Below are 24,891 nucleotides of genomic sequence, written 5' to 3' on the forward strand. Positions count from 1 at the left end.
TTTAAGCAAGATAGTTTAATAATATGTAGCAAAATAAATATATAAGTAATTTTTAAGTAAAAAATTAATGTTAAATATAATTAATAAGCTTAGGCTATTCAAATAATTAAGAAATAAATATGTAGTTTAAAATAAATCTTTGTCATAAAACATACCTTGTTTACATTTTATTTCTTGAAATTAAAGGAAACACCCTGTTGTGGATAAAACAGTGCCAAACAGCTGTTTGAGTAGTTAAAGCAGTTCTTGGTAGCAACAACAACATGAGTGTTTATGTTTTTTAAAACAAAAGAGAATTGGAAAAAACGTGCACTGCTGCAGAGAACATTATTTTAGTTTTTTACAACTTGTTAAGAAATTTATGTTAAATAAACGCAATTTTTATAGAGTTTTTTAAGCAAAAATGGGTAAAAAAGTGTATAATGCCAAGGCCAGACAAAATCCGGAAACAATTGTGGACAATTCCACATTAAAAAATGTGAGTTTGTTAAATTTCAAAAAGAAATATAAAGTGGATAGTAATTTTCTTTTTCAGGTAAAATTGGATTTAGCTGAATTGGGTGAGGGCACCTCCGCTGGTTATGATGAATCCAATGCCTTGGTGTTGCCCTCCCAAAAAAGAGCCACCAAAATTAAGGTGGAGCACCGACAAAATGTGAAAATCTTGACCAAAAAACAAAGGAAGCACTTGCAGGCCATAGTGGATAAGAAAAAGAAGAAAGAGGGGGTAGGTGTGAATAAATTATTAAAAAGAATTTGTTTTAATTATTAAAAATTTGTGATTTTTTTCATAAAGCGCGCTGGTTTATTGGAAGCCTTGGCTAAGGTACAAGTTTCGGAGACCGAACTTAAGCAGTACACTTCCATAAGTCAAGTACAAACTGTGGGTGTTAAAAACTTCGATTCGTTGGATGCGATGATGGCCAGAAAACAGCAAAGACAACAAAATGCTAAGGTGGAGGTGGGAGGCAAATTAAGTTCCATTAAAGGAGCAGCCAAACGTAAACTATTAATAGAGGAAGAGGAAGACTTAAATGCCAAAAGAAAAAATCCAAATATTGTCAGCATGGAAGAGGAGGACGATGATGACGATGAAACCACAGAAGATGAAGAAGAGGAGGAGGAGGAAGAAGAGAAATTAAAAGAAACCATTGTAGAAGAAGCAAAAGAAGCTGACATAACAGAAGAAATAAAAGAAAAACCTTCCAAACCTGTTGAAACCCCTAAAAAAGAAGTTTTAAAATCTTTAGCGCCCGCACGGCAAACCGTTTATGTGCCCGTCTTACGTGATCCCGAGATTCAGGCAGCCCGTTTGAAACTGCCTATTTTGGCGGAGGAACAACAGGTCATGGAAGTGATTAATGAGAACAACATCATTATAGTGGCTGGTGAGACAGGTTCGGGTAAAACTACTCAAATACCTCAGTTCCTGTATGAAGCAGGCTACTGTGAAAATGGCAAACTTATAGGCATAACCGAACCCCGTCGTGTAGCCGCCATAGCCATGTCTAAACGTGTGGCACACGAAATGAATCTGAGCGAGAAAGAAGTTTCCTATCTTATAAGATTCGAGGGCAATGTTACGGCCGAAACTAAAATAAAATTCATGACAGATGGTGTCTTGCTCAAGGAGATTGAGTCAGATTTCTTGCTTAAAAACTATTCGGTTATAATATTGGATGAGGCTCACGAAAGAAGTTCTTATACAGATATTTTAGTGGGTCTTTTGTCAAGAATAGTGCCGTTAAGACTTAAACGTGGAGGCAATCCTTTGAAATTGATCATAATGTCAGCCACTTTGAGAGTAGAAGATTTCACCTCTAACTCTAGATTGTTCAAAATACCTCCGCCTTTGATAAAAGTACAAGCCAGACAGTTTCCCGTGACCGTACACTTTCAGAAACGCACACCCGACAATTATGTAGAAGAGGCCTATAGGAAAACGGTTAAAATACATTCCTCGCTGCCAGAAGGAGGCATTTTAATCTTTGTTACCGGCCAGCAGGAGGTTAATCAATTGGTGCGCAAGTTAAGAAGAACTTTTCCCTATAAAAAGCCAGAGAAACAAATTGAAAAATCAAATGAAGAAGAGGGTGTGGCAGAAAAAATGGAGGATACACCAGACAAACCTGATACAGATGATGAATTTGATATGAAACGGGCCATACGCAATGTGCGCAAATCGAAAAAGAAGTTTTTGTCTCAATTGGCTTTGCCCAAAATCAATTTGGATGATTACAAGCTGCCGGGAGATGATACGGAGGCCGATTTGCTGGAAAATCAAGATTCTGATGCTGAGAATGCTGAACAAGAAGATGATGATTTGGAAGATGAGGATAATCCAAATGTTATGGATGAGGATGTGGCTGCCTCTACCACCAAACAACCCTTGTGGGTTTTACCCTTGTACTCCTTACTGTCATCGGAAAAACAAAACCGCATTTTCCAGCCTGCTCCAGAGGGTAGCCGTGTATGTGTGGTCAGCACTAATGTGGCCGAAACTTCCTTGACCATACCCAATATCAAGTATGTGGTGGACTGTGGCAAACAAAAGACCCGTTTGTATGATAAAATCACCGGTGTCAGTGCCTTTGTGGTTACCTATACCTCCAAGGCCTCGGCTGATCAGAGATCGGGTCGTGCTGGCAGAGTCAGTGCTGGCCACTGTTATAGACTCTACTCCAGTGCTGTGTACAATGATGAATTTGAGGATTTCTCGGTGCCCGATATACAAAAGAAGCCTGTCGATGATTTAATGCTGCAAATGCGTTGCATGGGCATAGATCGTGTTATAAACTTTCCCTTTCCCTCGCCTCCAGATACGGTGCAACTCCAGGCAGCCGAAAAACGTTTGGTGGTTTTAGGAGCCTTGGAAAATGTAAGTGATTCTACTACAGCCAGCCCAGATCTACCGCCCAAAGTTTCGCGCTTGGGCCAAATAATATCTAGATTCCCGGTATCGCCCCGTTTTGGCAAAATGTTGGCTTTGTCTCATCAACAAAATCTCTTGCCCTACACGGTGTGTTTGGTAGCTGCCTTGTCGGTGCAGGAGGTATTAATGGAGGTTAACTTTGATCGTGAGAAAGAAGATGCCGCAGTTACCATGGGCAAATGGCAAAAGAAAAGACAATCTTGGGCTTCTTCGGGCAACTACCAATTACTAGGTGATCCCATGGTATTGTTAAGAGCTGTGGGAGCCGCTGAATATGCCGGCTCTAAAGGAGAACTGGTTAAGTTTTGTTCGGAAAATGGTTTAAGACATAAAGCCATTACCGAAGTGCGTAAGTTAAGAGTACAACTAACCAATGAAATCAATTTAAGCATTACAAATGTCAATCTAAATGTTGACCCTGCCATGACGCCACCCTCAGATGCCCAGGCTAGGTTCTTACGCCAGATTTTATTGTCCGGCATGGGTGATAAGGTGGCACGCAAGGTTAATTTGGCCGAAATAAGCGATAAAGAAGAAAAGAGACGGCTTAAGTATGCCTACAATTGTTTGGATATGGTGGAGCCGGTATTTATGCACTCTTCCTCGGTGCTTAAGCAAAAGCTACCCGAATGGGTTATCTACCAGGAGGCCTATGAAATACAAAATGGTGATTCCAGTAAAATGTTTATAAGAGGCATTACAGAAATCGAGCCGGAATGGTTGCTACTATATGCGCCTTTGCTGTGCAATATTAGAAACATAAAAGAGGAACCTTTGCCCAGATACAAATCGGATGATGGCAAAGTTTACTGTTTTGTGGATGCCACTTATGGCAAGGCCGGCTGGGAGCTGCCTTTAACGGAAATTGAAATGCCCTCAGAGGAAAAGGCTTTTTGGTAAGTTTTTCTTTTTTATAATAAAAGGAAAATTAATGAATTTTTCTTGTTTGTTTTAGTTACTTTGCCATGTTTTTCTTGGATGGTCAAGTGTGTCCCCAACTGTTGCCCTTTAAATCAAAGTTGAAATCTACACCCTCTTCTTTAACCAAAAGCTGGTCTAATTTGAATGAACACATCTTAAAATTCAAGAGATGTTTTATGGCTAAACGTTTAAATACTCGTGAAAAGCTATTTGAAGCCTGGAAACAAAATCCCAATTGTAAGTTTACTTTAATTTTAAATAAAATTTGAGAGAAAACAAAGGTTTTCTTTTTAATTCTAATTGAAATAAACCTTATTTTTATGCTTTTTTTCTTTTCAGTCCTTTTGGAGCAATACCACAATATGTTGTATGATGTTTCCTTAGCAGAATTGACCAGCATTTGGCCACCCACCAAAATAGATTAGTTTTTTTTTTAATTTTAAGAAACAATTTAATAACATTTTAATTTTATAAAAACTTTAAATAAGAAATTTAATAAAATTTAAAAAATAATAAAATTAAATACAAATTTTAATGAAAAGTTAAAAGTTTTCAGATTTTGTTTTTGAGGTTAAGTTGAACATTTTTTAATTTACCATTTAATCATTTACGTAAATGTTTGATAAATCAATATAGCCGCTATAGTCCCGCTACGCTTACTATTTAAAATCGAGAAAATCGGTCCACAAATGGCTGAGATCACACTACCCCGACTACGACTACCCCAATTTTTGACCTATTTTTGATATATGTCTGGATTACTCATGTTAATATAGACAATATGGATATCTAATGATAGATATTTGAAAGACCTTTCCAATGTGGTACATAATGCCATAGAAAATCGGACTGCAATGGATCAAAATCGGGACAAATATTTTTTAATTTTTTTTTCACCAAAAATTGTTTAAAGCCTAATATTTTATCAACAAATTTAAAAAAAAAAAATCGAAAATTTTTTAAAGAAAAAAAAAAATTTCCAACTAATTTTTTTTGTTTCCAATCATGGTAGAACCAACCAGGTACAATTATTAGGGAGAGTTTTCAATATTTACCCCTACAACGTCAAATAACGCATTTACTCTAATCACTTTTTATTTTGTTTTCTCAATGTTTTGCACGTTATATTAAAACTAACACATATTTATTTGGAAAAAATTTAATTTGAATTGAATATTTTAGGAAAAAAAGTAAATACACAAAAATTTGTTTAATTATTTTTTTCTGTCTTAGACATTTCGTTTTTTTTTCTAATTTTCTTTTGTTTGACGTTATAGGGAATGTATAATTGAGAACGTACTTTCTAATAATTGTACCTTGCTTGTTCTGCTATGGTTTCCAATATTTATTTTTGTTCAACTTAAATTATTTTCAATATTTACCTTAAAGCATACTTTGGTGAAGGGCGGCATATATCGTTGGTCTCATGTAGAAAGGCCCTATCTCAAATTATTTGAAATTTACAGGACAATGTAAAACCACAATTGCTAGTAAAACCATTTTTTCAGATACTCACCCTTATCGAGATTGGCGTAAACGTCATACGCCTACGACAGTTTCGTACTAGATTAAAGAAACAGTTGGCATTTTATCTTTAATCTAGTAAGAAACAGTCGTAGGCGGAAGACGTTTACGCCAACCACGATGAGGGTGACTATTGCATTACATTTGTGTGAAATGCATTGGAATCACTAAAAAAAACTCAATTTCGAAAAAATGCAAGTTAAGGCTTTTCTACATGATACCAACGATGTATGTATACACTAATACCGCGAATTGCATTGTTAATTGGGACCGGAGAAACGCGACACAAACCGAAACACGATTTTCCATACATTTGTTGATTCATTTTTATTTAATCGGTTCCGATATTTATAATTTTAGCTGATTTTTCAATAAGAAATAATAATGACACAAATCGGAGCACTAACGACACAACTTCCAGGCCATGCAACACAAACTGAAACAAAACCGACACAAATCAAAACACTAGCGACGCAACTAAAAACCGTGATACGCAAACTTAAACAAAAACGACTCCACTTTGAAATAACAGAAAATTTAAAAAGAAGCAATTGTCCACCGCGGTGTAAGATTAGACACAGCCGAATATGTCTCTTGCTTGTTAATTGCTTCTTCTTGTTACTTGCTTTATCCTTCGTAAACTGTATTACCACAAATGATTTGCACCGTTTTAACACACCTCTTAAAAGAAAGTACTGCTATTTTTTGGTAATTCCTTATGGTTCCTGTTCGCTGTAAATGTAAACAAAAGCAAAACACAGGGTTGTATATGGATCTTAAAAAGAGCCTGTTGAATATAAAAATAAAAACATCAAGGAAAATTTGAAAAATTTAAGAAAATTATAAGAAAATAGATAAAATTATAACAGATAAAAATTATAAAAACTTATTTTTGTAATAAAAACTTACCTTTGATTTCATTTATATTAAACATTTAATATTTTTTTTTTAATATTTTTTTTTATTAACTCAATAATATTTCAATTGTTTGTTTGTTTTCCGTTTTATATAGTAGGTATAGTATAATATTAATTAATTTTACATAATTTGTTTAATATTTTTGTTTTTTTTTTTTTGTTTATATGTAGGTATTGTTGTATATATATTTACAAAGCTAATATTGTTGATATATAATTTGTTTTTCTTTTTTTCTTCATCTTCTTTAATATATTATTAAATCTGTTATTATAGTTTGCATATTATTTATAACATAGAGATTAAAATGATTATTATTTAATATTTTTTCAAATTTTAAAATGTAGTTCTTTGTTTTTCTTTTTAATAAACCTTTAAGATTATAAACATTATAATAATGCAAATTTGTTATAAATAGTAGTAATTTAAATGAACTTAATTAGTAGTTATTGAAAATAATAAAAAAAAACTTATTATTTAAGTTAAAGAAAAAAAAAATACGCACCAATATAGATTTGTTTTATAAAATATTTTTTTTTTTTTGTTTGTTTTCTTTTTTTAATTTACATAATTGATATGCTTTGCTTTAATATTATAAATGATGTATAATATACAATATAATTTAAATTGTAACAATGTAAAAAAATATGCATGTATAAAAAGTTTAATTAAATTATATAAATGTTTTGTTTAATGATCATTAATTAAAAATAAAAATTTCTTTGGGTATCATAAAATTTAAAAAAAAAAATACGGGAATTTGTAAAGGTTTGGTTTTAATTTACTAATTTAATGCTTATAATATTTTGTGGTAGGAAGTTTAAGGAGTTTAGTTTTGAATTTATTTAGTTTTTAAAGGGAGTATATATGTTTAGAGGTTATGTTAAGCTTTTTTTTGGAAAAAAAAGAAGGAAATTTTATGGTTTGGTAATTTACTATGTATTTTAATTGTAATAATTATAATTTTATTGTTAGTTTATAGTTTTAATTTTACTTTACTTTTATTTACTTTAATTTCTTTTATAATATTGTTAGAAAAATCAGTCTAATTTTGTAAGGCAACATGAGAGCTTTTTTTTGTTTTTCTTTTCCTTTCTTTTAACTATATAAACTTAAAACTATTTTAATTCTGTTAAATATTTGTTATATTTTCATAATTTGTTTTTTGTTTAGCTCTACAATTAGTTATGGAAATTTAAAAGAAATCATAAAAATAAGGGTTTCAAACTTGAAATAAAATTAAAATCATAAAATTGAACTATTATTTGAAAGTTAAAATCAAAAAATTATTAAAAAAGTGAATATTTTTTGAGGTTAAGTTTTCAAAAATTTTTAATTATTAAAAAAATTTGATTATTTCGAATTGTAGCATAGAAGAATCTTCCGAAATCATAAAATCTAACATTATTTTCCAAGATATGAAGACAAAAAACTGTAAAAATCTCATTTTTTTTTGAGGTTATGATTTCAAAATTTTTGTATTTTTGATAAAATAAAGCCTATTTTTTGATTTTAAAAAAGGAAATTTTAACGCAATCGTCAAATTATATAAAATTTGAAAACATTCTATCAAAATAATGTTCAAATTTGGGTTTTGTTTTTTTATTTTTTTAGGTTGTTTTGAAATTTTTCAAATTATTAAAAAAAATTTGATTATTTTTAATAACAAAGACTGCAAAACTTAAGAAAAAAATTAAATTTAAATTTAATATTATTTTACCATAGATTAGCAAAAATTAACATAAAATCGAGGTTTAAGTTTCGTTCATTTTTGAGGTTAACTTTTACAATTTTTTTTAATACAATAATTGAACTAATGTGGCTTATTTGTTTAAACAAAGACCAAAAATTTTAGCTAAACAAATTTTAAACAATTTTAAATTCTAACTTTTTTTTCAAGTGTGAAATCCTTTAAATAAAATTTGTTTTTTCAAACTTATTTTTGTTAATATAGAGCTTTAATTATTTTTTAATATATTTTTGTTGTTAATGTAAATTTGAAACAGTGTAAGCTTTTAGTTTAAAAAAGAAACAACTCTGTGCAGTTTTAAACGAATGTTAATGAAACATTTTTTTTTTGTTGATTTTGGTTTAAAACAACTAAATAAGAAGAAAAACCCTTTTGTTTTTGAAAAAGAAAAAACTCTTTACAAAATGGAGTATTTAAATGTTTTTTGTATAAATTATATATATAATTATTTTGTTGGTTTTTTTTATTAAATTTATAATACATTTTTTTGTGTTTGTTTTTTCAATAATTTTAGTTTAATTTTAAATTTAACATAGAGATTATGCCAGCTAATAAAGCAGTTGTAAAGATTTTTTTTGTTTGTTTTTTTTACAATATTTAACAGTACATTTTTTTTATAATTTATTTTATATTTATAATTTTTATTAATACATTATAATTAAATTAAACAAATAACCCTGTTTTTATAACGATCTTTTTAATAAATTATTTTATATATTTTTTTTGTTTAGTTAATTGAACAACCATTTTTTTGTTTTGTTTATAATTAATTTATCAAATTAACAAATACATATTTACAGCTTAGAGATTAGAATTTTGTTTAATAAATTTTGCAAAAAGTTTATTTACAATAAGAGTAACAAAAAAAGCAACTTTTGTAAAATAAAACTAACACATTTTTAACAAAGAAACTGAGTGAATTTTGGCAATACTCTCAGAGTTTTTTTTGTATTAGAGTTAATATAACTGTGTATATTTTTGATTATATTTTAATAATAAAAAGGGAGGATAGGGCTTACGCGAGTAGATATCTTAACAAATTCCAATAATTTTTTAATATATAAAACAATTTAAATTTGCCTAAATTATCAAAATTTAAGAAAATAAATATTTTTGAGGTTATGTTTTGGAATATTTCCATTATTGAACTAATTTGGCTCATATTTGATTGCCTAAGAATCAGGAACCTTCGAAAACATCATGAATCCCTTTAAAAATTTAAAAGTGTTTAACCAATAATAAACAAAATACGATTCTCTTTGGATTTTTTTTAGGTTATGTTTCCTTTTTTTCATAATTGAACTAATTTTACTCATATTAAAGGCCAACCAATAAAGAACTATAGGAAATATCATAAATCCGTTTCAATTTAACAAATTTTAACAAAAAAAAAAGACTAATTTCCTTATTTTGAGGTTATATTTCAAAATTTTTTTAGGTTATGTTTCCTTTTTTTCATAATTGAACTAATTTTACTCATATTAAAGACCAATCAATAAAGATTTATAGGAAATATCATAAATCCGTTTCAATTTAACAAATTTTAACAAAAAAATACTAATTTAAATCCTTTTCCTTATTTTGAGGTTATATTTCCAAATTTTTTTAAGGTTATGTTTCAAAAAATTTTCATTATTGAACTAATTTACCTCAAATATAATAGCAAAGTATGAGGAACTATAGAAAATATAATAATCAGTTTAAATTTATCAAATTTTAACAAAATTTTCTTCCTTTTTTTGAGGTTAAATTTCCATTTTTTCATAATTCAACTAATTTCACTCGCATTTAAGTCCAAAGTGTAAGGAACTTTAGAAAACTTCATAATTCAGTTTTAATTTAAGAAATTATAAACAAAAATTAACTAAATTGAGCTACTCTTCCGTTTTTTTTTTTTTTTGAGGTTATGTTTCAAAAATTTTTAATTTTTGAGCTAATTTCACTCATATTTAATGCCCAAGACTGAAGACCTCTAGAATAAAGAAAAAGTATGTTTCAATTTAACAAAAATTAACAAAATTTTCGAAAAATTATCAAAATAGAGGTTTTATCCAATTTTTTTTAGGTTATGCTCCAAAATACTTTAATTATTAAATTGTTTGGATCATGACCATCATAAATCTGCCTTTTTAGCTTACTTTTCTAAACATCATTAATCTGTTTCAATACAAATGGAGTTTTTAACTTAATTTGTTAGGTTATGCTTAACATTTTTGTTTTTATCGAACTGATTTTGCTTATTTTTAATAGCGAAGAGTTTGAAAATTCTATAAAAGTATAAATACAACTGTACTTTACAAGTTCAGCTACAAAAAAGTGTTAAAATCCAATTTGAATTTTTTTTTGTGTGGTTATGTTTGCCCACCATGTTTTGCAGGTTATGTTTCAAATTTTTGTTTATATCGAACTAATTTTGCTTAGTTCCAAAGGCAAAGAGTTTTAAACTATTGGAAAAGCAAAACCAAAACAGTTTTACACTTTAATTTTCAAGAATTCTGTAAAACGCTCCTCATTTTTAAAAGATCCCCCTGCCCCTTTCCTCTCAATTTGTTTAATACCGTTTTGCAGGTACAACATTTAAATGCTATACACTATACTAACATTTCCCGCCTCATCCACTTCCTCTTCCCCCACTATATCCGAAATATTGTCGCCCTTAATTTCAATAATTTTCACATGATTCTCTTCCTCTACTATTTTCGGTGAGTCTACTATATCCATTTCAGTTTCTACTTTGACACACAACTCATCTACCACATGATCTACCAGCTGTTCTACCAACTCTTTAGCACAACTATTACCCGAGTCATCTGAGGCAGACTCTTTGGCTAGCATTTGTTCTTCTGTTAGGGGCGGGGCAGTTATAATGTTTTCAGTCTGTTTGTTAACTGTTTGTATAGTTTTATTTTTAACAAGTTGTGTTTCTATATCCTCTGTATTTGTAGTTTGATCTCTGGCTAGCTGATTTGTGGTATTTTTTGTATTTGTTACATTCGTAGCAGTAGCATTTTGTATTTCATCTTTTATAGTTTGTTCTTGTTCTACGACCTGTTGCCATAGATTCTTTAGATATTCTTCTTGGCGTTCTTTTTGTAAATTCAATAGACAACTTTCGTCCTCAGACGAACTACTACTCACCGCTTGTATTTTGGATTTGTTGCCCAACGATGAATTGCGTCCTCCTCCTTCGGCCATTAGAGAGGTGGGCGATTCTAGACTACTGCCTAAGATGGGCGTGAGGCCACGATCGGCTTGCTGCTGCCTCAGTTCAGTCATTTCTCTTTGCAGGGAGTTACGGCGTGAAGTTTCCAATTCTTTTTGGCTGCTATCCATGGCTTGATTGTATTGTCTTAGACCGCTGGCAGTTACAGGAACATAGTTTTTACCAATCTCTATGAGATAGACATCACGATTTAGGGGGGTGCGATACATTTTGTTGGGATGATTGGGCCGCCAAATGTGTATGACATAGCCCACCATGCCGGCCCGAGGTTCCCAGCCATCCCATGACAAACGGCCACCCTTGCGGCGTAAAGCTTCAAAGGGCCAAACAATGCGCCGGCATTGATCGATGTTATGGAAGATCTGTAAAGATTAGCACACAAATAAGTTGTTGTTTCTATTTTTAGTTTGTTAAGCTTACTTACCTCTCTTTCATCCACTATGATAACCTTCTCGAATAAAGCAAATCTAGGCTGGGCCGTTTGCTGTTCTGATGTTGTTCTACTGGAGCAGGCTTGTACTTCACCGGCGGCTGCCACTATGGCGAGGCCCGTTTGATTTGTATTGGCATTTGTTTGAGGGGAATTTTGTTGCACGGCTGCTGCAGCCGCTGTTAAACAGATAGGACCTTTTGTTTTACGCGGGTAATCACCGGGATTAGTAATTATATTACCAATACCAAGATTGCCCGAGGAACAATAGATTTTTGTATAACGCGGGCTACCAGAAGCTGCACAATTTGCCCCCACACCAACACAACCTCCCCCACCACCACCAGCCACACTATCATTCGAGGCATCTTTATCCAAAGTCTGCGTAGAATCATCTGAATCTTTAATGACTTCGGGCAATACGGAACTAGTGCTGGCTATGGGTAGAGTAGCTCTACGCTCGCGCTCGGAAGATCTAATGCTGGAAGAGGAAAGCTGTTGTTTGTTGGTGGTTGAGCGGGCCTCTCTTAGCAACTCCTGTTCGCGATTGAGCAGGCCCGCCAACAAAGTGGTGGAGGAGGGTTTTATGACGGTTATGGAGCTGCGCATGGACGATAAGCCATCACTGCCAAATTGTGAGCTTAAAGTAGCTCCAGGTACTCCCGTAGCGGCTAAACTAAACATTGTACTAGCGGTCAGTGTGTTATAAATGGGTGGCGAAATATAAACTGGTCTTAAATCACCACTTTCGCCCAGATTACTACAGGCTCCAGAGGGTAAACCCAAATGGGTAGTTTCTATCGAAGAACCCGAGCTACAGCCCTGGCGACATTTCTCTCTGATGTGATGCCACCATTCCAAAATGTTGGTCTTGATGGCTTCCGGCGTTATGGGACCTCCTATAACATCTTTTAGCTGTTCATTAGTGTCCGCATACGAAGTGGTTAAGGGCGAAACATAAATGGGATAACCTATGGGTTGATCACAGCTAGAGTTTATTATATTCCTTAAAGCTTGCTTGGCATTTTGTATGCTGCCCCGTTCGGGATTACGATTGCGCAGATAAATCAATTCCTGCTGTTGGCCAGCCCACAAGCCACGCACACATTCACGATTAAGTTTTATAACACGAAAGGTCAGGAAACGTTTTGTTAAACGTATAATACGGTATTCATCGGAACCATCCTCCATAACATGACGCAGAGCCAGCAGATTGGGAGCTCCCCTCAAAACCGCACTACGCCACACGGGATCGGCTTCATGGGATATAACCAAATCTTTGGAACAGGTATCAATAGCTTCGAATAGAGCATCGGGATCCCGAAATTCATCGGGATTAGAGATGTGATCTTGTTGCAGTTTTAGGGCCATTTTAACGGCCGGAGCTACCACGGCATGTAACAGATCCATATCAGCAAATACCCATTCGTCCCGGGGCGAAGTTATGCGAAAATCTCCCTTGAAGAGAGCATGAAGGCCGTGCAGAAAGAATTCTACACCGGTGAGCGAGCTGTGCGAAGCAGTAGCCAAGGAACGGCGCGCCAAAAGGCTTAAAGCCAAACAAAGTGAAACTATGGGCGAGTCTTTAGCTATGGAAGGTACTTTTAGTTTGATTTGTGGAGGTTTCTCTTGAGCGGCTCCTCCTCTGGAAGGTTCAGCCGAGGCGGCTCTAGCTTCTTGCCTAGCCGAGGGTGAGTAGTCACCCTTTTGATAGCCATGCTTACTGCCCGAGGGAGCCGATTTACTGGATCTAGTTAAAGGGGTAGTAGTGGAGGTTAATCCAGGGGCACTTTCTGAGGTCTGGCGTGAGATGTTGGCCAAGGAGTGTGAGGTGGCCATTTGGTCTACCGAATTGACTACACCCTCATTACTGCCAGTCATGGTGGCACTTTTCTGGGGCCTGATTTTTAGCTGCTGCTGAGACTGAGACTTCTGCTGGGCCGTCGACAGATTGGGCGTGCTAGCCAAAGTACTGGTAGAAGCTGCCGCCGTTGGTTGGGGCTGCTGGGTGGTTACACCCTGACCCGAAGTGGGTGTGGGATTTTGTGTAGGGTTCTGTGTGGTATTAAGAGATTCCTTGCGTTTGTCATAACAATAATTCAACCAACTCAAGTAGACATAACAAAAACTGGTGCGTGTTATGCCCACGGCACGAAAATCGAAATCCTCATCTAGATTAAAATTAAAAATAGGATCCAAGTCCACAAATTGGCGGCTCATGGTGTGCTGTAAGGCCTCCTGTATAACCGCTGAATTTAACCATTCATCCAATTTGGGATTTTTAATAACGTAATAAATAATACTCTAACAACAGAAAGAAACCAATTTAAACTCATTTCACAAACAAAATCTAAACGATAAACTCACCTTGACATAATAGGTTATCAAAACCTTGCGATATTCAAATACTTGCAATGTAGCACTGGCTAAATTATCCGATATGGAGTAGCCCTCCACTACATACTGGGAAGCCACCACCTGCCAAGCCAGCCAACGTGTAGAAAACATGGCATTGGCACTAAGCATACGAGGCAAATGACCAGGATCACAGCAACAACAACCATCATTATCCTCAACATCCTCTGTTATGGCCTCTACCTCACGCTGTTGGCAATAGGTGCCCCTAAATTCCAAACCGCGCATTTGAAAGGTACACAAACCATTGCCCAACTCGATGATATGGACCAAACAATTTAAATAATCCGAAGCCAAAACTATAAAAGCAATTAATAACACAGTAAATCTAAATTACATAATATGCTAAAACAAAACAAAGAAACTTACCAAAACAATCACCCTGATTAACATTACCCCAGCGGCCCATGAGCAAATCGCCGCACAGCGAATGTTGTAGGGAACGTGTCAAATGCTCATAGAATATGGAATTTAAATTGTTATCATCGGCCCCCAAATCACGTTCGAGTTGTGAGCTAAGCCGTGTATTCGAGTGATCTATGCGACGGGTATTGTAGTCACGTTCCCAGAATTTTATGGGACGCACGTAGGATGTCAAGAATATAGCACTGCCCAGAAAGGGATTCAGGGGTGTTGAGAGTAATGAGGAAATGCCAGCCTGTAAGAATAACATGGCCGAATGGGGCACACTGAAGGGTTGGGCGAAAGCATGAAATGCTGAACCCCAAGTTATTTGCCAAGGTGCTATATAAGTGACTATAAATTGAAGCTGTAAAGGAATGCAATTAAATAAAAATCATCATCTAAAATTATTATAATTTCCCACTCTTACCTTCAAAAAGAAATCACAGCACTTCCTAAAAGCCAGCGAAACGAAAAAATAATCGATGAGAAAGGTTTCCGAAGCCACGGCGAAATCAATGCGAAAGAATAATACCGTAAACATAACGATCAGGTACTGGTTGGTAGGATCCGAATAGGCATTGCGTATAACTGAAACGATATAATAAACAAATGAGTCAGCTTTTGCTGTTTACACTTTCAATGCAAAAACTTACATTTCAAAGCGCAAACCGCCACTATTAAAGTACCCCAGGCTATGCCATATTTGGCCGCTATAACCGAGGCATCCGCTGTCAAAGCCGATATGGCCAACAAGGGAAATAACACATTTTTCTCCAGCAAACACAAGTAAATATAGAACTTTTCAAACCACATAATCTTGGGAGCATGACACACCTCATAGCGGCCATATTCCTTTTGCCGCAGCAAAGGTTTGGCAAAACACAGCCAGGGCATGTGTTTGCGCATTTGCGGTATAATGTAGTGCAAGAGAAAGCCCAGGGCTCCGGTAAAACCATATAATACTATATTTAAATCGGGCTGCAATACCGTAAACACGGTACTGCAATGCAAGCCCAACACAACCACAGCCAAGAAGATAGTCACCACAAAATCATTTTTCAAACGTGTATTTACAGTGTATTGCAGCTTTTTGGGCAATGGATCGGAACTACTTTCGGTTTCGGCATTAGAGACATCATTACAATTCATGGTGAACACTTCATTGTCATTTTCATTAATGACACCCGTCAAAGTAGACATTTCGGCGGGATTGGTGGTGGAGGAAGTGGACATTTTATCTGCTTCGGTTTCCTTTGAGGGATTTGTGGTATTTTCCTTTTTGCTTTGATGATGCTCTGTTTCCTCTTCCTCTTTAATATTGGGTTCGGTTTCCAAATTGGAATTACACGAGCTGGAAGAAGCTGTTATGGCCTTTTTGCTGGTAGACAAGGTTTTACCCAAAGTCTGACTACTGCTGCCTAGTGAAGAGGCCTTGGATTTGCTACGTTTTTGTGTTAAAGAGTTAGGATCTTTATCAGCATCCGCCTCTTCCTCGGGAGTTTCATTATTTTCACCTATTTTCTCTAAAGAAGACATTTCGATATTTTCACTTTGTTGTGTGTTTTCCTCATCACGTTTCTTGTTTGTGGAATTTCTTTTAGGAGTACTGGAGGTTAATTTTTGTGTGCTGGTGCTGCTTAACTCGTCGTCATCTTCGTGGTAAGTGGACATTATGCAATTCTTTACTATAGCCCAGATATGGCTAAAATCACTGGCCGAACGAGACAAATGGTAGCCCAAAGGTACCAAGAGAGCACAAAATATGGAGAATATTATGTGCTGAGTGCCTTTGCCTTCATTAAAGGCGGCATATAGAGGACCGTATAGCAGCATGACACCCAAAAATGAACGTATCACACATAAAACAGAACCTGGAAATAAAAACGAATGACAGAGGTTTATTATACTTTTCACTGAACTAGAACTGAACTAGAACTGAACTAGAACTGAACTAGAACTGAACTAGAACTGAACTAGAACTGAACTAGAACTGAACTAGAACTGAACTAGAACTGAACTAGAACTGAACTAGAACTGAACTAGAACTGAACTAGAACTGAACTAGAACTGAACTAGAACTGAACTAGAACTGAACTAGAACTGAACTAGACCAGAACCCTTTCCTTTCCAAACTCAATTTCAATTTCAACTTACCCATCAAACTGCCCGCAGCATTACCGCCAAACACATGCATATCAATCTGTTCCATTAGATACATGGTAAACGTGTTGATTTGTGGAAACAAACCCAACGAGAATATCAGTGGAAAACTTAATAAAAATATATAGAGAGCTTGTAAAACCAAGCCATTCACTTGGGCGGGTTGAAACTCTATACCGAAAAATGTATATTCCGGCTGGGGTTCTCCCTTCAACGCGGCCCCATCGTATTCAACTTTCAAACGTTGAAATATCAGCAATAAGCCCGAACACATGCAAAAGTATATGGCGCGTGAGTAGGCCACTGTTTTGTTGAAGCCATGTATGGGAGAGGCAGCATCTGGTTGTACACTTTTCAGTAGAGAATATTGTGAACCCGCTATGACAGCACAAAACAAAAAGGCGAACACATCTTTATAGTAGTTGTGCTGTAGTATGGATGAGCCCAAATAGGCCACGGCAGCACTGAGTAACACCGACAGCAGGATGTGTATCCAATGAATATCACGATCGAACAAGGCCAACAGCTCTAAACGATCCATGGAGATTTTAAATTCTTGCTTATAGTTGCCCAGCTTAAAGCGGTATTTGTAGAATGATTTTGGCGCAATGGGTTTCTCCGCGGTCAACATGCAGGCTGGACGCCAATACTCATAGTTTTCTATATGACGACCTTCGACATTGAGTATGGCAGCCATGGTGGCATTATTGTTGGCAGCCGTCAAAGGGGTAGAGCCCACCCTCTGGGCGGAACCCAAATTCCTCAATTCATCATTAATGATTTCTTGGATGAAGCCCTTTAACGATACCGTGGTGGCGGTGCTGACATTACGATTATTTAATACATTTGAAGAGGAAGGTGAATCGATCATGACTTGTGTTAGGGGAGTGGAGCGAGAACCGTTTGATGCTATAATGTGCGGCACCGTTTCATTGCTATCAATATGCCACTGTTCTATGGCATTGCTGTGATTTGAATCCGCATCGCGTTGGCGCGAGCTGCGTCTCAGCAGTTGCTCTCGGTGATACAAGCGTTCGGTTAAGGCCAGTCTTTCAGCCGAGGAAGCAGAGTTTAAGGCTTTCAAAGCATCTTGATAGAACTGCAAATGAGCATTTGACATGTTGCCCTGATTGGGAGGAGGTATGGTGGCAAAATTTTCCGTATTAACCGGTCTACCACGATCATCAACCGCCCCACCATGCATGAGCCACAACATTTTGTGTATATCAGCGGTAAATGATTCAGCACTAACACTGTGTGAGCTATTGGAAGATGAGGAGGTTCTTGAAATGCCTTTTAAGGCCGAGGAGGTTTGTGTGGATTGGCTGGAGGGGGCCACAGAGCTCCAGTTGCCAGCATGACGTTTATAGTTATGCGAGCAGCCGGTCAATTGCAAAGAATCCCCGGCCACACGTTCATCTATTTCTCTATATTGCACTTGTTTGGGTATGGCTCCTAAACGTTTGCCCACCGCTGTTGAATTAGAGGAGGTTTCAGGCATGTCTAATGAGTGTTTCGATTTTTCACTTGCTTCAATATCTTTATTGGATTTTGGCAATTCCATGGAGGACAATAGGACATCTTTAGAACTGGCACTTATTTGTTCACAATCACTGGAAGGACAACCCGAATCGGCTTCATTTCTTCTGAGATTATTTTGATTTTGTTGAGCCGCCACAGCAGCAGCTGGGGCAGCCTGTGGATCTCCATCTGGCTGCTCCAGTTTGGCCATATTTATTTGTTTGCTGTTAAGGGAATGCTTTTGTTTTTGTACCGCTTTGACTTCTTCTTTCAAGGCTTTATCATTGTTCTTGTCTTTGGGTGTGCACACCCACTTCTTGTTGCTACTCAATAAAGGTGACCTAGAACCGTTATTATCTGTTTCAGAATCTGTGGAATGTAAACGTTCTCTTAAGGCTATGGCACCACCTTCGTGTTCCAAATCATCCTCGTCCTCTTCATCATCTTCTGGCTTCATAACACTGGCATCCTCCACCTCATTTTCGATTTTAAGTTTGTTCATTTCAATTTGTTTTTGCTGCTGCTGTTGATGATTTCTTAAATCATCATCCAGCTGATTGTGGGTGTGTTCTAAAACCTCCAAAATATGCTCGACATTATAATCGAAATCCTTAAATTCATCATCGTCATCTTCCTCTTCCTCATCATCGTCGTCGTCTTCTTCATCATCTTCTTCCTCATCGTTATTGTCCGAATCATTATCACCGTTGTGCTGTTCACTTTCATCTTCGTCTTCATCGTTTTTATTGTCATTCAATATCTGACCCACATCCGATTCGGCACTATGATGATGCTGCCGATGGGCATGCGAATGCAGAAAATGATGGGGACACACACCACCCACTGCACCCAGAGATTCATCATCCAAAATATCTTCCGTTTTCGTTTTGTTCTCTTTAGGCTCTTCCAGACTCTTCTCCAAATCTTCGCTTTTCTTTAATTCCCGATTTTTTTGTTTCTCTTTTTGTTCTTTTAGCTCAAAGACGGGGTCTATTAAAGCGTTGGTGGAGCCAAAGTCCAGGCTACTGTTTGTTGAGCTGCCGCCAAAGCTGCCACCAAATTTGGGACACAAATTCAAATGAGGATTGCGTACTAAACACTTGCTGGGCGGTGGCAGCAAAGCATTTTGAGGATTTTTTATTTGTTGTTGGCCATTGATGGCCTCCACACTATTGGGATGTGGACATAAATTCGATACTGAGGGTCGAGGACAGGCCACTTCTAAAGCGGCACTTTTAATGCGTCGTACCGTTGTAGTGGTCGTCGGCTGGCTGCCAACATTTGAGGAACTATCTGTGGGCGTTTTAAATAACGTAGTGGCATTCGAGTGTCTGCGTCGCTTAATGGCTCCTTCTCGACGGGGTCGTTTGTGCAGCTGCAAAGCTGATATTGTATAAATGGGATCTTTTGTTATGTTGGCACCACGTGCAGTTTGATGTGAATGATTTAAACGATACTGATTGGCATGAGGATGAACACGTGTGGAGGATGAGGCGCTACGATCGTCTAATTGTTCGATGCCCAAATCGGATTTAGTAAAACTATCGTCTTCTATGAAAACATCCGAAGAGGATCCTAAAAAATGGAAAATATACAAGATTTTAGTATAGTTTTTCTTAATTTTCAAAAAAGAATAGTTTTTTTTTTCCAAAATTTTCAATATTTTTCATAATTTTTAAAAAAAAAAATTAAAATTATTTTTTTTCAAAATTTTCACTGAATTTTTTATTTTAAAATTATTTAAAAAAAAAAAATATTCCCAAATTTTTTGAATTTTTTTTTTCAAAATTTTCAGTTTTATTAATTTTTTAGTTTTATAAAATTTGTCTAAATTTCATTAATTTATTTTTAATATTTTCAGTTTTTTTTTTAATTATTCACGGATTTTTTTTAGTTTTTTCAATTTTTTTTTATCAAAATTGTTAATAAATTTCACTAATTTTTTGTTTTAAATATTCAATATTTTTTTAAATTTTTTTTCTTATTTAAATGATTATTTTTTATATTATTATTTAACAAAGTTTTTTTTTAAATTTTCACTATTTTTTTAAAAAATTTTTTAAAATTTTTTTTAAAAAATTTTCAATATTTTTTTAAAAACATTTCAATATTTTTTTTAAAAAATTTTCAATTTTTTTTTTATTTCAAATTTTCAATATTTTTTTAAAAAAATTTTCCACCAAAAGAACTTCACTACAAATTTTTATTACTCACCCAAAATCCATGACGGTAAAGCTCTCATTCTACCATCTCCACTCAGATGACTGCCATGAGCCACAACATTGGCACTGCCTCCCAAGCCCAATTCCATGTCATCGACATCGAAACTATCACTGGTATTGACACCCGAACCCAAAACAACCACCGAACCACTGCTGGCTATGGGAGGAGCACCACCACTGCCGCCCCTTCTATGTGTGTGATGATGTCTATGATGATGGTGATGATGACCATGTTCATGATGTATGGATAGAAATATACCACCACTGGGAGCAGCACCAGCCGCACCCATACTACTTCCCCTCTGCTGTTGCTTTAAACGTTCATCGTGAGTTTCCGAAGAGCGATGTCTTTGCAGGCGTGTCGTCTTTAGAGCTGAGCCCGTTGCAGACCCCGTTAATGCATTCGAATTTGAAGTCGTTGTATTTGATCGTTGTGCCTGTGCTAGATTACCAGTATTTCCAGTTGCCGTCGAGGAAGCAGAAGAACCAGCCTTCGATATTTGTGCGTGTAAAAAACTATCACATTTTTCAGCATTTCCATTGGAGGTCATAGAACTTGATGCTAACGGTTTTGAGGTGGATGTTGTATCAGAGTATTGTCTCAACAATTTGGCCACTATGGCCGATTCAGCAGCTGCATCTAAACTCGATTGCCTTTCCAAACGTCTGCGCTGATGACCTCTAACAATTTCTGAAGATTTCCTTACCAAATGTGGTGGTTTGGGGCCAATTAATGCATTCGTTTGTGAAGCATTTGTGGCATGCATATTGTTGCAATTGGAACTTGTGGAGGCTATAGGACTGTTATCTTTGGGATATACTGAGATATATTTGGCTTGTGGATCTGTTATGCTTATTGAGTTATTATTGTTGTTATTGTGGCTGTTGTGGCTAATCGTGTGCGAGGAACGTATTGATTTTGAGTTACTAGCTGTGCCAGCTAATGACTGTTGATCCTGTTGGCTATTGCCCGAGATCATAGAGGGGGCATAGAACATCAACTCAATCGATTCAGAACTATTTTTACGGTGAACATCGACTTTTAAATCTTAAAAAAGGATTAAGTTAGAACCTTAAGTAATTTGCATGTTTTTATTAGTTTTATTATGTTGCTTTCTTACCAATTATACTATTGACATTGTCGATGGAAACCATACTATTTTCTGCACTTATTTCATTGATGGCCTTATCCACAGATGCTGCCATATCCACCTCTTCCCCCACATGCATTACCTTCATTTCAATGCCAGGTTCATTGTTACGACTTCTGCAAATGACGTAGAATATTACATTGATAAAATGAAAAAAAAAAAATAAAAAGTAAAAGAAGCAAACAAATTATACGTCCACCATTCAAATGTGCAAACGCATTTCATTCAAGTTTATTTAGAATACAAGGCAAGCATAAAATTGAAAACAAAATATTCCCATACATGAGATGTTAATGTTAATAATAATAATGTAGGTCACCTACCTTTCTGTAGCCGTTTCCTTGGTAACCTTGAAAAAATGTTGCTTTATGTTGGCCTCTGACATTGACTGAGCTCGATCGTACAGACGATGCAAACCCATGTTGGCCACTTTCAGCAGCAGCACAGTGACACTGGTGAGTATGCAGTATATGCACCAGGTTAGCCATGTTTCCGGAAAATACAAGTAGGCCACAAAAGGAGTACAGAGTAAAAACAACCATAGATACAAGTGCACTACATTGCAAAAGACACTTTGATGAGGATCATAAAACCAGCCACCAGTTAAAGAGGCCCAGACGCCTTGACGTAATATTTCCAAGGTCTGAGAACCCATGGCTTACGCCCAGGCATTGCCAATGGGCTAAACAACCAAACAAACGCCTCTATATGGTTTTCTTTAATTTTTCTGTTTTTTAACTCTTGAGTAATCTTTACTCCTTCCTTGTGGCTAAATATTGCTATAATTAATTGTTTCTTTTTTATTTTATTTTTTGTATGAGTGTAACCCAAGACTCCCGGGAGAGGAGAGTACTAGCTGTACGTTTGGATGTGTGTGTGTGTGTATATGGATGTTTAAGTTGAATTTTTTTCGCAACACTGTTTTTTATTTATTTAATATTTTCATTTCTGTGTAAATTGCATTATTATAAACAGATTTTTCGTAATTTCTTTGTTTGTTAATCTTGGTTAGTAATCATTTTATTCCATGAACTTTTATTAACTTTTTTATTTCTTTGATTTTTCAATAATTGTCGTGTTTTTTCGTCGTCATTCTATTGAATTTCACTTTTTTTTCTCTTCTGCCATTAATCACCTCGTAATAATATTTTTAACTTTGCCATGTTTTCTTATATACATTCACTGAGTATTTAATGTATTCTTTACACAACATGCTTAATCAAATGCTATTGTTTAATTTATTTGATTTTAATTAAGATTTTCTTAATTATTTCTAAAGAAAAAAACTCTTTTTTCTATTAAGGTCGTTTCAATTTTTTTCGCACTGTGGAAAAATTTCTACTTTTTCTTCACTTTGCCTGTGTTTACATGTGTTTGACAAGTGCATTCAGTTTTTTTTTCTTTTCTTTTTCTTCTTCTCTTCAGATGTCGAAAATGACATTTGCAACAGGGTGTTGTGGATGAGTGGGAAAATGAGGGAAAATTATAATAAATTGTTAGATTTATTTAAATAAATAATGGAAACATGTTAGGAAATTGTTGTTTATGAAATTTATTTTTGATTGTTTGTTTATATGTTTAACAGGGAAAATTATTTGATGTCGTTAAGGCAGTGTTTTTACTACAGGGTGTTTAATGTAGGTATTAAATGTGTTGGATTATTCATAAATAAATAAAAACAATGCCCGTTAAATATAATCAAATTTCGAATATTAGCCGATTTTTCACAAAATAAAGGACAGCCAGGCTTTCATGATAAACTTAGTTCACAAAATAAAGGTTTAAAAGTGAAGAATATATAATATTCAACACAGCCCAAGTTGTTATAAATTCTAATTTAATTTTAGGTTAAATACCTGTTTCGTATATCTTTTTCTCTAATCAACTACAAATTTAATTCAAATGAGAAATGATGCTATTTATTTTTCAGAACTTATTAAACTAACATGGAATTTAATTTGGAATTATAATTAGGACCGGAAACCAATTTTGAAATTTCTGTATGAAAATCACTTAATTTTCAATTAGTTTTTGAGTGTTTTTTGTACAAAAAATTGAAAATTGTTTTCCGATCGTGTTTTTGAATTAGGTCCTTAATTGTTTTCGATTTAAACATCTTTCTACTTTGAAAAACTAAAGATACATTCAGATCGAAAACTCTCCTGTCAAAAACCTAATAAATTTTTTAAAACACGAGCATTTTTTATAAATTCCTTTATTTACAAAATATTTTTATACCAAATTTTTAAAATCATTAAACTAGCAAGTCATCTAAATTGGAATTTAAAAATAACGGTCGCGTTTTTGAATCAGGACCTTAATTGTTTTCGATTTAAATATCTTTCAAGTTTGAAAAACTAAGGGCTTCAGATTCAGAGATTCAGGCACTAAATGTATCGAATACTACTAGGATCGAAATTTATAACAAATTTAGAATGTCGAAATCAGGAGTCAGTTTTATAAATTTCTTTATGACAAAAATTGTTAGAGCTTCAGATCAGACAGACAACTATGGCTTGACAACAAACAAACTTCATTAATTGTTATGACAAATATTTGTCTAGTATGAACATAGGGTTAAGAACATTATAACCTCAAATTTTTAAAGTTTTCAATAATTTTTATGAAAAAGTAATTTTTAAAACAAGTCTTAAATTTTTTTTAATGATTTCCTCCAAATTAAGAGAAAAAATCAAAAACCTTTCATTACTTGTCATTCTTTTTCTAAGCGGTTCCATATTTAGAATGACTTGAAATCAATTGACAATGTCATTATCAATATTTAGCGGTTTTGACCGAAACCAACATGCCACAATATAAACTAACATACTGGTCTTTTTTTTGGGCAACTACGTAACCAATAGGAAAAGATACATATTGATAAAAGAAGTATGTAGACACAATAACATGCTTTTAATTCAAATTGCAAATGATCATTATATAATGTTTACTTGTTACAATTTTAGTTTTTGCTTTGTATTTATTAAGTTTTTTTTTAATTTTATGCCACTTTAAAAAATAGTATTTTATGTGTGTGAGACTTTTTCTTAAGTGGCTCCTAAAGTGGTTGGGTTGTGTGCGGAGGACAGTGTGCTGGCTGGCGGCATTCGAGATGGCAATGAACAAATTTATTTAACTGGGAGTTCATTTGCATTCGAATGTTGTTAGACAGGATTTTTAGGTAAGAAAACAAGTTATAGATTAGATAAACTCAATTTCCAAGGATTTTTAAAAGAAAAATTAAAATTGAAATTTAAAAGATTTTATATTTTTACAGATTAAGGAACTGTTTTCTCATATCAAATCCTATGCTATGGACCCG

At 34.7% G+C, this 24,891-nt stretch overlaps 2 protein-coding genes across 2 annotated transcripts; one reads left to right on the top strand and one right to left on the bottom strand.

Moving 5' to 3' along the window:
• Window positions 1–299: 299 nt before the first annotated feature.
• Window positions 300–4,401, top strand: kz (putative ATP-dependent RNA helicase kurz). The gene is made up of 5 exons (XM_065508087.1): window positions 300–478; window positions 536–727; window positions 797–3,828; window positions 3,888–4,090; window positions 4,193–4,401. Exons 1-5 carry the CDS (start codon window positions 404–406, stop codon window positions 4,276–4,278), a joined length of 3,588 nt encoding a protein of 1,195 aa, XP_065364159.1. The 5' UTR covers window positions 300–403; the 3' UTR covers window positions 4,279–4,401.
• A 5,364-nt stretch (window positions 4,402–9,765) lies between these two features.
• Window positions 9,766–22,977, bottom strand: pcx (pecanex). The gene is made up of 10 exons (XM_065508968.1): window positions 21,893–22,977; window positions 21,540–21,685; window positions 20,411–21,466; window positions 16,670–19,771; window positions 15,169–16,386; window positions 14,943–15,103; window positions 14,480–14,879; window positions 14,063–14,409; window positions 11,690–13,999; window positions 9,766–11,627 (listed from the first exon to the last, which is right to left on the bottom strand). Exons 1-10 carry the CDS (start codon window positions 22,222–22,224, stop codon window positions 10,620–10,622), a joined length of 10,080 nt encoding a protein of 3,359 aa, XP_065365040.1. The 5' UTR covers window positions 22,225–22,977; the 3' UTR covers window positions 9,766–10,619.
• Window positions 22,978–24,891: the final 1,914 nt, after the last annotated feature.

Source organism: Calliphora vicina, chromosome 4 (genome assembly GCF_958450345.1).
Source record: "Calliphora vicina chromosome 4, idCalVici1.1, whole genome shotgun sequence".
Classification (NCBI taxonomy): Eukaryota; Metazoa; Arthropoda; class Insecta; order Diptera; family Calliphoridae; genus Calliphora; species Calliphora vicina.

Coding starts and splice junctions, on each gene's coding strand:
- kz (XM_065508087.1), top strand. CDS start 404: ATGGGTAAAAAAGTGTATAATGCCAAGGCCAGACAAAATCCGGAAACA. Junction 728..796: donor AGAAAAAGAAGAAAGAGGGG/GTAGGTGTGAAT, acceptor TTTTTCATAAAG/CGCGCTGGTTTATTGGAAGC. Junction 4,091..4,192: donor CTGGAAACAAAATCCCAATT/GTAAGTTTACTT, acceptor TTTTCTTTTCAG/TCCTTTTGGAGCAATACCAC.
- pcx (XM_065508968.1), bottom strand. CDS start 22,224: ATGGGTTCTCAGACCTTGGAAATATTACGTCAAGGCGTCTGGGCCTCT. Junction 21,467..21,539: donor CAATGTCAATAGTATAATTG/GTAAGAAAGCAA, acceptor TCCTTTTTTAAG/ATTTAAAAGTCGATGTTCAC. Junction 16,387..16,669: donor TGCTGCGGGCAGTTTGATGG/GTAAGTTGAAAT, acceptor TTTTATTTCCAG/GTTCTGTTTTATGTGTGATA.